At 33.5% G+C, this 14,162-nt stretch overlaps 1 protein-coding gene across 1 annotated transcript in view; it reads right to left on the bottom strand.

Annotated features, from left to right (window-relative positions):
• Nucleotides 1-205: 205 nt before the first annotated feature.
• The window catches only part of SI (sucrase-isomaltase), an 89,200-nt gene continuing 75,243 nt past the window's right edge, over nucleotides 206-14,162 (bottom strand). The window contains exons 41-48 of the mRNA XM_070406876.1: nucleotides 13,758-13,906; nucleotides 11,280-11,364; nucleotides 11,141-11,197; nucleotides 9,814-9,938; nucleotides 7,176-7,264; nucleotides 3,972-4,021; nucleotides 3,552-3,719; nucleotides 206-469 (exon numbers count right to left, since the gene is read on the bottom strand). Of these exons, the coding sequence (XP_070262977.1) occupies nucleotides 401-469; nucleotides 3,552-3,719; nucleotides 3,972-4,021; nucleotides 7,176-7,264; nucleotides 9,814-9,938; nucleotides 11,141-11,197; nucleotides 11,280-11,364; nucleotides 13,758-13,906 (792 nt within the window). The 3' untranslated portion in view covers nucleotides 206-400. The remainder of the gene's footprint in view (nucleotides 470-3,551; nucleotides 3,720-3,971; nucleotides 4,022-7,175; nucleotides 7,265-9,813; nucleotides 9,939-11,140; nucleotides 11,198-11,279; nucleotides 11,365-13,757; nucleotides 13,907-14,162) is intronic.

Here is a 14,162-nt window from a genome sequence, read left to right as displayed (position 1 = left end):
TCCTTATGCTCTCTGACTTACCTGTGCATTTTATCCCCCTTTACAAACAATAAAGCCTAGTGCCTGAGTCAGTCTCTTGAAATCCGAAAGAATCTCAAAAGCTAATGTTATTGGTGGCAATGTGGTGTTTTAACTGATACTTAGCAAGGGTAATGGAACTATTTAAATCCTATTAAACAGGTTTAAAAATTGATTCTAGTCCACATTAATATAACAAAATTATTATTTATTCATTTGTCACAATTTTCAGTGTTCAATTTGTATAATAACTTTAGATTGATCTTATGAAAATCGTATTTTACACAATGTAAGAAACCAATGAAGAGGAAAGCTTATAAGTATATTAAAATGTGAATCCAGATGTTAATGTCCTTTTGGCAACTGGAATTGATGATGATCTTCAGGACCAGTTGATTACTATTGGTTCAGTGAGAATAACATTATTCATTGTCAAATTGATATTTAATATCTAAAAAAGAAAAATGGCAATTAATTGTTTAATCAGAACCATTACTTCAATAAAAACTATATCCATAAATAAATAAATTTATTCTAAGTAAAAGGTATACTTTATTTTTCATTTTGATGAATCTTTTATTCCAGAGATTTCACAACCATTTCAGAAATAATTTCACCCAACTTACCCATTTTTCAGATGATGAAAATAAATCCCAAGGTGGTGGGATGGTTCTCAAAAGAAGGTGAACAACTAAGACTATTAACCAATTATAATGATTCTATTACTTTACTTTTTCTCCACGAGTCCTACATATTCAGTTATTCATACTTGCACTACATAAACCTCTATGCTTCCTACCCTCAAATATTATCTAGCCATCTACACACAAAATTTAGATTAGGAATAAGTTTCTTTGACATTGAACTCAAAAGGCTTTAGAATGCTGAATTTATTACCAATTATTTCAGTTTTGTGTGTGTAACTCTTTTTCATGGGAGAGAATCTCAAATAGACCACTTAGGGACTAATTTTGGAGGTGACCAATTAAGCAGCTGAGCACAAGCAATCATCTGTGACAGTTTTGTATGATGATGTCAGTAAACATTGCTGCTTTGTTTCCAATACTCTCTGTGCCTTAGCTCAGAAAACTTGGATTCAATCATCACTTGTGCAAGAGAGGATGAAGAAAGTCACCTTTTCCTTAGTACTTACTGAATACCAGGTGCTCTCCTAGAGGCTTTATAAAATTTATTATTCACCAAAGCCCAGCATCTTAGGATTTATTTCCCACAATTTAGAGTAGAAGAGTTTAGAAAGGTAATCGTTGAGTAACTTTCTTAATATGCACTACTTATGTTTGAAACTGACCCATCCTACATCACAACCTAACCTAGTTCTCTTTTGTGTTGTTGATGTTGTTAATCCTCATCTGAGGATATTTTTCCATTGATTTTTTTTTAGGGAGAGTGGAAGAGAGAGGTAAAGACAGAGAGAAACATCCATGTGAGAGAAACACATCGACTGGTTGCCTCCTGCACAAGCCCTGACCAAACCGGGGTGGGGAGGAGCCTATAACCAAGGTACTTGCCCTTGATCTGAATCAAACCCCGGACCCTTTGGTTCCCAGGCCAATGCTCTATCCTCTGAGCCAAACCGGCTAAGGCTAACCTTGTTCTTTTAATATCAAAGTGAAAAGCAATAAGTACATCACATAGCTGTTAATACTTGTACAAAAGGCAACTAGGCATGACTATTGCTAGGAAAATGATTTTAAAAACGTATTCATGTGGCAATTAAACCATCCTTTGCATGTAATTCCCACACCCATGGAGAAGAAAAACCAGGCAGAGAGAGAAATTGACTACTCTCTTCTTTCCCCATATATTTACAAAGGTTTAGAAAATAGTAGGTGCTCATAAATATTTGTTTTATTTAAATGTTCTTGAAGGAAATGCTCCAATATTAATCAAAATAATATCTTCTTTTGCAATCCTGAGGTAATAAAACATTGTAAAAATGTTATTCTTAGTACTTAAAATTTTGTGTGACTATCCTTGAATTCAGTGGAAGGAACTTTTCATTATAAATAGTATGTTTTATGCCAAGAATTTGGTCAAAATAAACTTGAAATAATACTTGACATGCTAAAATATTTAACACTGTTCAGCTGACTGTGTTTAGTTTATTTTTATAGTAAAAATCATGAGCTTTACTTTTCACCATTATAGTAGTATATAAAGAGCAAGAAAACATATAAGGCAGACCATCCTTTTTTTATCTGTTGAACATTAGGCAGTTCAACAAAACTGATTTCAAATTGTGACTGATAAGTATTGAATATTTACTCCTGGGGAATTAATTTTTCTTTTCAGGATTTTTTCTTGGTCTGCCATGTAAGACCACTGACTAAACCAGTGATTCCCTTCCATCTACTGGAATTTTAAAAACCAGTAAAATTTTAAAAAGAAGAAAAATTAGGGTGAGGCTCTTGAATATCAATTTTTATTTTACCAATGAAGGATATCAAGTATACACAACTCCAATTTTCTAAACTTTATATAATATAAAGAAATAAAATTATTTAAATTAAGTATTTTAATTAAGATAGTTTCATGTTAAAGGGGAAATCCACTTGACTACAAAACAACAGTAACAATAGGACAATTTCATTTGGATAAAATGGCCCCTCAGGTGATGTTTAATTCTCACACTCTATAAAATTTATGAGGACCTAACACTGCGTCCAAGACACAAAGTATTAGACTTTACGTTGAAGTCAGTCAAATAACTGGCTATTGTGTGACTTAAATTCACATGAGAGACTGGTTGATTAATAGGTAGTTGTTTCCACTGAACTCTAAACAAAAGGATATGCGCACACATACACAGTTTTAGTGGTGCAGATGAAGCCTTAAACTTAGATCAAACAACCACAATAGTTAGTTGGTGTCTAGAATATATGTTTTTTAAAATCAACCTTTATAAGACATAGATTCACACAATTTAGGATTGGAAGGAGTTTAAAAGATTGTTTCCTTGCATATTCTTAATTTATTGCAAAGAAAACAGAAGCCTAAAATTATTTGTTCAAAATAAAAGGCTAATTACTGGCAGTAATGGAATTTTAACATAAAAATGTTGAATTCTTGTTTCATCTATGAATTATAGTTTTATACACATGTCAAATTATTCATTAGTGCTGATAAACAATTTTATTAATTTTGCAAGAGTTTTCAAATATATCTTATCTAATACATATTAAAAGTTGAAATGAAGATATTTTATTTTGGGGGAAAAATAACTGAGGCATTTTACCATTCATGGATGACAATGATTTAGAGGTTTAAGGTAAAATATAATTTTGATTTAATATGTTAAAACAATTTTAAAATAAATGCCATTAAATTGAGTTGTCTGACAGGTTATCAAGGATCATAATATGAAAATAGATATGGAAGTTCAATAAGAATAAATGAATAAGAATGGTTATAGTTGTCACATAATTATGTTTCTTAGGCTGAGAAATAAAATACATCTATGTAGGTATTTAAAATTGCTCTATTTAAAAAACTATGTTCTTAATATCACTTACCTGCTTATCTGCTTCTTGAGTAAATATAAGTGACTCATTATTTCCGTTATATATGAGATTAACCTTATTAACAAGAGTCTTTCCTATTCCCCATATATTGATGAATCCAAGCCTCATTTCATTTGGGTTTCCGTAACCATTTTTCAATATAGTGCTTGTCAAGGTGGTCTACAAAGACAAAGAAATAATTTAAATTCTTCATTTGAAAAAAAAAAAAACAATTTAAACTTTAAAAAATATATATCTGTTAACCAAAATATATTCCAGAGTACAGAAAATTGTTTATTCATATATTTGAAATAAAGCGTATTAAACACCAAATATAAAATATTTAAATACAAAATAATTATAAAGTGTGATATGAAACTTTAAATATTATTTAACAAAATTGCACATAAATGATCTGAAATGAATACATACCTTGTTCAAATTAAATTGTGCCAAGAAATATAGGTCATTTTCATAGGTGCCTGTAAAGAAAATTAAAAGTGATATATTTATATTTCCAAAGAAGAAGAATAGCAAATACTAGTATATTTTTCTTTACTTTCCTAGTATAAAGGGCACTCAAATCATCATTGCATTATATTTAACTTGTTCAAACAGTCCCAGCAACACTAAAATGTGAAGGATGAGTCACCATAAATGGTTCCATGTCTGTATATAAAATATAATTCTGCCATATTTAAAACTAATTTGAAAATTACTGTCATTGCTATAATGTATAGCAAGTGCTTACTATCTAAGTATTTTATCACACTATTCTGAAATATGTATTATCATTCCCACTATATTGAAGATGAAAGCAAGTTCCAGAGAAGTTAAATAAATGGCCAAAAGTGAAACAATTAATTACAGATGCCCCTTTATTTACAATGTGGTTATATCCCAATAAATCCATTAGAAATTGAAAATATAGTAAGCCAAAAATGCATTTAATATATCTAACCTATGAACATCTTCACTTAGCCTAGCTTACCTTAAACATAGTCAGAGCACTTACATTAGTCTACTGTTGGGCAAAATCACCTAACACAGAAACCAGTTTATAATAAATTGTTGCATTTTAAAATGTTTTGAATACAGAAAACACAAAGCACAATATCCAAAAAAGCTGGCAAGAGTGTACTGCCGAGTAGGGGTTGTTTATCCTCCTGATCCTGGGAGCTGGGCCTCTCTGCTGCTGCCCAGCATCACGAGAGAGTATCAGACACCCTATCACTAGCACAGGAATGGATCAAAGTTTCTACTGAATGTGCATTCCTTTGGCACCATTACAAAGCTAAAAAAATCCTAAATTGACCCATCATTAAGTTGACGGCCATCTTCATTATCAAGGTCTGGAATCAAGTCCAGTTTCCCCAACTGAGAAGACTGTGTTTCTATGTAAAACCAAACAAGCATAAGACAGGAAGTCAAAGTAGAGTCAAATGCATGATTGAAACAAGTAAGTGTTAGGATAACATTGAAAAGGCTTTACATTTTAATTCCCTTTCCCACTTATACATGCCAGCATTGTATTCATTAACCCTCTGAAAATTGCTAATGTACACAAGTGTCAGAATAAGTTTGTTTTGATTTATTTATTTTTATTTTCTTTGAAAGAAATAATAGGACAGCAAATAATAATATTCCATGAAATCTGAATTACTTAATTATTTAGGTGGAGGTCTATTAACTACATTGCAAGCCTACTAAGAAAACTTACTTGAAGATTCTGATCTAATCCAAAGACTCTAAGTATTTGTTGTGTATTGCTGCTGTTTACTAAGGAAATTACAGGGGGCTTTTAAAATCTATATATTCAATTATAACAAATGTAGTGAGATTACACAATATAACAAAAAAAAAGTGGATTTAATTGGCCAGAACCATTTGGCTTGCCTGAATATCTAAATTATGTGCAGTTACTTTCCAGTATTTGAAAAACAAACAAAGACTGCAACAAAACCTCAATAGGATAAAGGTTAGTAGAACTTCAGTTAATGTGTTCATGGTCAGGGCTTTTACAACATAGGATTCTCCCTGATTCTTCAACCTCTAAATCAGAAAATACTGAGAATTTTTTTTTATTGTAAGAATCTTGCTAACCACCGTATGAGTCTTTATAAAATTATTTTCACATGATTCTTATATCAACTTCCTAATATATTTTATTTGCTAATAGATTCCCATGTCTTATGGTTGCAGAATATTAACTATGGTTTACTTAAAATGATGAAAGATACACGTCTTTACTATAATGAAAAATCTCTCATCTATGCATAATTTATTTAAATTACAGTGAGCAGCCCATGAGAACTTCAGCTCCACACAGATGTTAGTTTTATGAGTAAGGTTTTTAAGAGAATATTCAAAATGCCTATCTAGTCGAGCTAGTACATTGTAAATCTAATCCTCTACCAGTATGATGACCACCTGGGGACATTTGACTGGAAGACAGATTCATGGGCCTCTTCCCAAATTAATGAAATTTGAATGGACCCCATAATCTGCATTCTTTTTTTAACTGAATTTTTTGGGATGACCTTGGTTAATAAAAATGATACATGTTTCAGGTATATGGTTCTGCAATACATCATCTGTATGTTGTATTGTGTGTTTGCCACCCCAAGTCTCTTTCCATTACTATTTATCTCCCTTTACCTTCTTCAGAATCATCATGCTTTACAAACTACCCAGGTGATTCTGATATCAATGGTCAACAGAGCACACACTGCTAAAAGTTTAGCAGTTCAGTTTGGTCTTGAGGAACAGTTATAGAGTAAATATAGATTTACGTTTAAATCCTTAAATTTTTCATGTCAAAATACTGAATATTAAAAACCAACAAAAAAAAATACAAAATAGCTGAAAGTCTAGGGAACAAACCTGAATTTTGTTTCTGGAATATCTCATGTTTTAGAGCAGTGGTTCTCAACCTTCCTCATGCCGCAACCCTTTAATATACAGTTCCCCATGTTGTGGTGACCTCCAACCATAAAATTATTTTCATTGCTACTTCATAACTGTAATTTTGCTACTGTTATGAATCGTAATGTAAATATCTGATATGCAGGATGTATTTTCATTGTTACAAATTGAACATAATTAAAGCATAGTGATTAATCACAAAAACAATATGTACTTATATATTCAACATGTGTTTTCCGATGGTCTTAGGTGACCCCTGTGAAAGGGTCGTTCGACCCCCAAAGGGGTCGTGACCCACAGGTTGAGAACCGCTGTTTTAGAGGCACACTTATGCATCAGTAGTGCATACACATGGAACACAGCTTTTCAGCCCAATTGACCTCATACATAGTGAATGTCTATTATGTGAGCATCACTGGAATAGCTTCTAGAAGAACAAAAATGATTGCTATAGAATCCCTACCCAAGCATACCTCCTAGTTATCCACACATTTTCCATAGAGATGAACTATATTTAAGACAAGAAGAAATTCTTTAAATACTTGTAACACTTTTTAAAAAAATTAGTTCAACTATTTATTACACTAGTTTAGCTTTGAAGAATATTATTAGATTTTTATTAAGCTTCCAAATTACAATAATAGGTAACATATAAGTAATATGATAATATGTATGTCATCAACTACATTTATCTACTTATAGACCACTCACTTTTAGACTCTCCATCATCCCAAAACAGAGATCCTTGTGCCATATGATTATCATCTGCAGCAACAATGAGCCTCATGTAGTTTTGTCGACTACAAGGAAGAAATATCATTTTATCAATATTTACAGAGTAGCATATGTGTTGTTACAATATGACATCCATATACATATCCAAGAAAACACAACTAAGACTACTAATTAAGGGGAATGCAACTGTTTTAGACAAAGAAAGTAAAGCATTTACTTTTTCTTATGAGTTTATGGGAATGACATAACCCATAAAATTTTTAATATTTAATAAAAATACCATGCATGTATTTTGGTCTCAAGGGTCCACCTACTGAAATAAATCAGAAGAGGCCTTATATAGAATAATTAAAAGCCTAATAAGTTTATTAACATATTTATTCTTACTGTAATCCTTTCATTGATCATTAAACATGAAATAATTGTATAGCATTTTTATCTCTTATGTCTTATATCTTCCTCACATTTCCATATATAAATCACTGAGTTATCATTGGCAGTTGTTAAAAAGAATGTGGAGGGTAGCCAGCAAGTTGTAAGTCCTATCACTGGCGAGGACAATATTTCTCAAGCTTGTGGCTGCATAGGCCAGTCTGGAAACTAAATATCTGCTTCCATGCTCACTGTACAAGAGAGTTGGTTTAACAGTCTCATACTAGTAAGGAAAGATTTCTCAGACAAATTATGCTTAGCTATCTGCCTTTGCAATCACCAACATTGAAGGCTGTACTGTAATGGAAGTCTCCTAAAATATCAGAATATCTAAAATTTATACCATCATAGCACTTTGATATTTTCCATGCACAAATATCAGCATGTCTTAGCATGAATATATGCATGTATTTTAATTCAGTTTACTGGTGTAGAAGATAAGTATATCTTATAATCAACATTAAAACTCTGGTTTAAAAATTTTCCAACATATTTAAAAACAGATTCAAAGGAATTTCACAGCTTGCATTCTACTCCATATACAGGGTGGGACAAAAGTAGTTTTACAGTTGTTCATATGGAAAATAATACAATAATAAATAAATGATAATACAAGAATAAATTCTGTGCTTTGTATATTCACAGCTGTAAACCTATTTTTACCTAACCCTTTATATACCTAAACCGATATCCTATTTACTTCACACACACACACACACACACACACACACACACACACACACAGAATAGCCTCTCTTTTCTCTCATAACAAAAGGATTCTTCAAGGAACACCTTGGGTCCCCTGCATGAAGCCCTCATTTTTCACATAATATCATTTTTTCTTATCTTTAATTGATCCCAAGGTAGAATATTGATACAAACTGATCTAAATGGCTCCAGAAAATAGAAAGAGACTGCTCATGCTAACTGGGGCTGTGACATGTAGATGAGCAAGAGAGTGGATGCAGTATGGACAGAGAAGAGTCAGAGGGACTAAGTCCTCTAGAACCTGAATGTGTAAGTCTGAATTCAGGCAGTGGAAACTGTGTCTGCTGTGACTCTGTGGCAGTCACAGAAGACACAGTCTGGACATATTGCCAAATGAGAGGGAGAAAATGCCACAATCAACTGTGGCAGGATAACTGAATTCTCTTTCACTGTGTGTTCATTTGATACAGATCTAATAAGGGTTTCTGGGGCAAAGAAGAGAGGAGAGTCTTCGCCAGATAATCTGTTATGAATGACAATGGACAGAAAAATATGAATCATCTTTTAACTTTGTGTGGGACAAGGCTACTCAGAGAAGCATCTGGTTCTTCTCTGGGCAGCAGTAGACTTAGCATTTGAAGGAGTAGTGAAATCATCAATGGATACCCACATTTTCATTGACTAAAGTGAGTCAAAGAATATTTGACTGAAAGAGGGAGGCAGAGAAAGGGGAAAAGAAAAGCTTGAAGTTCAGAGAAATCTTCTGAGCAATATTTGCTTAAAGTTTAAAAACGGGTCACTTAAAATCATGTTCATAGTATTTCTTTCCACATGTCAGAGGCAGGAAAAAAATAACTTAGACATTTATTGTCAACACCTTTGCATATTCATACAGAAGATAGTAAGTTTTAGTTGGTATATTAGTTTGGTAAATGTTCTTACTGTAAGAGGGAATATCATGTTTTCAATGAGTCTCTCAAGTTCTTGCATATCTTGCATATAGAGGCACTGACAGTTTTTCTTTTGACTGTCCTTTAAAGGATGCTTTTAAAGCAAACAGTATTGGAAGACAGGGCAGTGTTTAATAAAATTGTAAATCACTGTCCACTATAATAATTCAAAGCAGAGAATACACAGGTTTGTTTACAGTTGATAACAAAAATAAAATTGAGTTTCCTTGATCTTGGAGTTCCTTAGCTGTGTCTCAAACCTCCTGCATATGCAGTATCTTTTAGGCCACTTCATGTCACCCCCACGGGACTTGGGAACAGAGAAAACTGAAGCAAACATGAAGGTCATAAGTCTTGGTATGCCACGAGTAAAAAGGCTCTTTGCTTCTGACTCAGCTCCATGAAACTAGCGGGCTCATATGTAAGCTTTAACTGGGGTAGAATCTCAGACCGTTCCAAATCCTTGGCAATTCCAGCTGATGTATCTTAAAATTTAATCTGAGTTCTGTAACCACTTTGTTTACCTGTGAAATGTGTTTTGATCAGGCTCTTGACAGGGTAGGATGTAACCACCACGAACATGAAGGTTTATTTTATCAAAGGGAGCATCAAAATCCTTAAACGTTCCTCTGACACCAATATCTTGGCCCTAGAAATGACAGAGTTGGAAGGAAGAACAAAAGCAGCAAAAAGTGGAATTATTAGCAATATTAGAGGTCCGGTACACGAACCTTGTGCACTTGGGGTGTGGTCTCTCAGCCTGGCCTGCGCCCTCTCGAAGTCCAGGAGCCCTCGGGGGATTGCCAACTGACGGCTTAGTCTAGCTCTCCACAGGGAGCCTGCCTAAGCTGGCAGGAGGACATACTTAGTGCTGCCATGGAGGCAGGAGAGGCTCCTTCCACCATTGCTGCACTCACCAGCTGTGAGCCCTACTGGCTGAGAGGCGCTCCCCCTGTGGGAGTGCACTGACCACCAGGGGGCAGCTCCTGCATTGAGCATCTACCTTCTGATGGTCAGTGCACGTCACAGAGACCCATGGTTCTGCTGTTTGGTCAATTTGCATATTAGCCTTTTATTATATAGGATTGCAACATGAGGGGGCACATTTATAAAATCAAATGAGACACTTTCCAATTTAAAATAAAGACACAGACATTTACTTAGAAGATCATGTTCTTTAAAGCATATACTCAGACCTTGGTTTCATGGTAGCTTTGAAAATAATTTACTAATACTTATTTTTGTCATGCTCACATGCAGAAAATGTGTAGATTTTTCAAAAATATATTTATATTGATTTCAGAGAGAAAGGGAGAGGGAGAGAGAGATAGAAACATCAATGATGAGAGAGAATCACTGATTGGCTGCTTCCTACTAGACCCCTACTAGGGAGGAGCCTCAACCCAGGCATGGGTCCTTGACCAGAATCAAACCAGGGACTTCAGTCCCCAGGCAGACATTCTATCCACTGAGCCAAACCAGCTAGGGCAACATACGAATTTTTGAAAGGTCACAAAAACTATTCTTGACTGCCACATACATTATTCCTGAAAGGCCTGCATTACCTGTAATCATCATTTTGCACAGCCAATAAAGGGCAATGACCGTTTGATGTACAATATGTACTTCCCATGTTTATTTGGTAAAATAAATCAATGACTACATAATCAACTATGGCAGAATAAATTAATTCTCTTTCACTGTATGTTCATTTGATTCAGATCTAATTAGCAAAACATACCTTACTCATTTTAAGTGTATTTTATTAAATACATCATTAATGTAAAGATCAGGATCAAACTTAAACCCATTTCTGTTTAGTAAATTCCCCAGAATTCTTTAATTACTTACCGTATGGTAATCAAACCACCGAGCATTAGGGACATAGCCTCTTACAACGGTCTGATACTGTAATTTAAAAATATAGTTATTTAAAAATATATCAATTAGGAAAAATATTTTATGAACAAAAACATGTGGTAGGACTTACAGGTTCCAATACAGGGGTAACCATAAATGCTGGGCCCCACAGGAACTGCTTGAATATGTCCCAGGTAGTCTTCTCCTTATAGAACCTTGAAAAAATATTTATAGATAGTTTAATCAAAGAACTTTATCTCTTCTGGATACCATTAAATAAGTATTCAAATCACATTTTGAAGTGTGGGCTTGTGTGGATTAAAAAGAAAACAAAATTATGAAAAAGCAAAAATAACCCTATGACTTGGAATTCAATGTGCAATGCTACAATACTTGACAAGTAAATCTAGACCATGACTAAACCTCCTGACAAAATGGAGAGGATTGTGATTGAATTTATAAGACCACTGCATGAGAAATTTAATTTGAAGAGAACTCATGGAGGTACAAAATATTAAGTAGAAATAGGACATTGACAAACTAGAAAACAAAAATTATAAATACCCTGGGAAAAATGTTCAAGACAAGCGTGTTGATTTGGTAATTTTAAAGAGTTTGCTTATCGTATTTCAATTAGAATTCGATGGATAGTGGATTTATATGTACTTATATGTTTCTATATATGTTACTAGATTTCTGAATTTTAGATATAAATTGCTGGAAAGAATAAAATCTTGAGAATAGACACTATTAAATATCCACAATTTTCCTTTAATTAAAATGGAAGTATAATTTTTTTGTAGGTTTGTTCTTTTATTTCTGTTATGTTTTGTTCTATTACAAGCAGATTAGCCAAGGCAGATTTCTGGGTTTACTCTTCCATGAATTTCAAATGGAAGCAAAGGCCCAGGTGTTTTCAATAGGACAAGAGTTTGCATCGTTAATAATAATATTTCTGATTGGAACTCAGTCCAAAGCTAATACTTGATTCTGGGAAGTTACTAGGGAGATGACAAAGGGAGTGGGGAGTGTAAAAATGAAAGAATCAAGAGATTAATAAGCTGTTACCAGGAATAAAGAAAGGATTATGATTTAATAAAGCAACTAGAGAGGATAATTTGAATCTAGGAAAAACATTTTTTTAGAAAGCTGGATCTTTCATCTTATAATTAGAACTTAAGGCATATTAATCATGCTATTATTTGGAGAATTTTACCTTGGTTACTACTGTTCAATTTGAGTAAATGTCTATGCTATGTAATTTTCATTGGTTTATAAATAGTGCAATATAACAAATTGCCTTTTTTAATTACTCTGATAATATTGGGTACACATGTAGGTAAGTATACTATGATTATTTCAATGGTTTCTTTGTATTTTTATTGAATGTGTATTTTGTTTTTTGTAACATTTACAGTAAGAATCAGCTTATATTTGTCTTAAAAATAGAATAGGCTACAATTTTAGAATAAAATTTCAAGATTTAGCCATATATCAGTTTGATCTTCAAAAGTGAATCCAAATAAATTTTCTAAGGAGCATGTTAAAACTGTTCTAAGGTACCCCATTAGCACACCTACTAAGAGGGGTGTAATCTTCTTTTTCAATTATGAATTAACTAGAGGCCTGGTGCACAGATTCATGCACTGGTGGGGACCCTTGGCCTGACCTGTGCCCTCTTGTAATCTGGGGCCCCTCGGGAGATGTCGGAGTGCCAGTTTCGACCTGATCCCCACAGGCCTGGCTGAGGGACACAACCAGTGCATGAATCCATGCACCAAGCTTCTAGTATGCATATAAGATCTTTGGTTAATCTCTTCCTGTCCTCCTCCCACCCCACTTCCCTCTGAGATTCATCAGTCTGTTCCATTTTCCATGCCTGTGGTTTCCATTCTTGCATTGAGCTTCTGCCCCCTGGTGGTCAGTATGTGTCATAGCTACTGAACTGTCGGCTAGTAGGCCAGTCAGCCGGTTATGCAGAAACAATATTACTTAATGTAGAAAACTTTTAAAAAATATTCAATGTAATAAGGTATATAAGTCATCTAGAATAACATCTGGAATACAAAAGTTATTCTTAGGAAGAATAATTACTTTAAATAACTGTTTTGCTTCATTTTTAATGGCATAGATAAGTCTATCTATCAGAAGATTTATTTATGAAAATGTTTGTTAATTCAAAATGAACACTAAAATAATAATGAAAAAGTTCCAAATTCAAAATATTGTATATTGGCCCTGACCAGTTTGGCTCAGTTGGTTGAGCATTGTCCCATGCACCAAGAGGTTGCCTGGTTCAATTTCAGGTCAGGGCACATGCTTGAGTTGGTGACTTGATTCCCAGGAGGGGGCATGCAGGAGGCAGCCAATTGATCCTTCTCTGTCATCAATGTTCCTCTTTCATCTTTTTCCTTCTTCTCTCTCATAAAAACAATGCTAATATATTTTTAAATGGGTATTTTTTTAAAAAATTAAAATGTTATGGTGGTAGGGGGAACGTAAAATGCTTCATAATCTTTAAAAATATATTGTATGTTGTACTAAAAAATATTATTAAGTAAATTAATTGGAAGCTATCTGTTGTGGTAGGAAAAATATTTGCACTTACTCATGCAAAAGCGGTCGGATAACAGTGCCACCATGAGCATGAATTTCATGCATCTGTGTATAGAAGTATGGCAATAAAGTGTATCTTATATTTAGAACATTCTTTGACATTTCTGAAAAAGTTTGATTCCAGGAAGCAGGATCTTGTCTCTGAAATAAACCAAATTGAAATAGTTATAAACTTTTATTTTTATTTAACACATAATTTTGAACTACATATTTGGAGAATAAAAAGCAAGAATATTAATTCACTGTCATGTGCAATATACTACATCACAAAAATCTTATACAATAATGTTTCTATCTCACACAGACAGCACAATATTAACATTTAACCATGAAAAGTGACATTAAGTCTCTGGCTTGATTTAGTTTAAGTTATCATATGTAAAGAGCAGTTTTCATT

Source organism: Myotis yumanensis, unplaced genomic scaffold (assembly GCF_028538775.1).
Source record: "Myotis yumanensis isolate MYYU_CA2020_CCGP unplaced genomic scaffold, mMyoYum1.0.hap1 SCAF_2, whole genome shotgun sequence".
NCBI classification, from domain to species: Eukaryota; Metazoa; Chordata; class Mammalia; order Chiroptera; family Vespertilionidae; genus Myotis; species Myotis yumanensis.
Note: the sequence above shows the minus strand (reverse complement) of the source record. Positions and strands in the feature narration are given on the sequence as shown.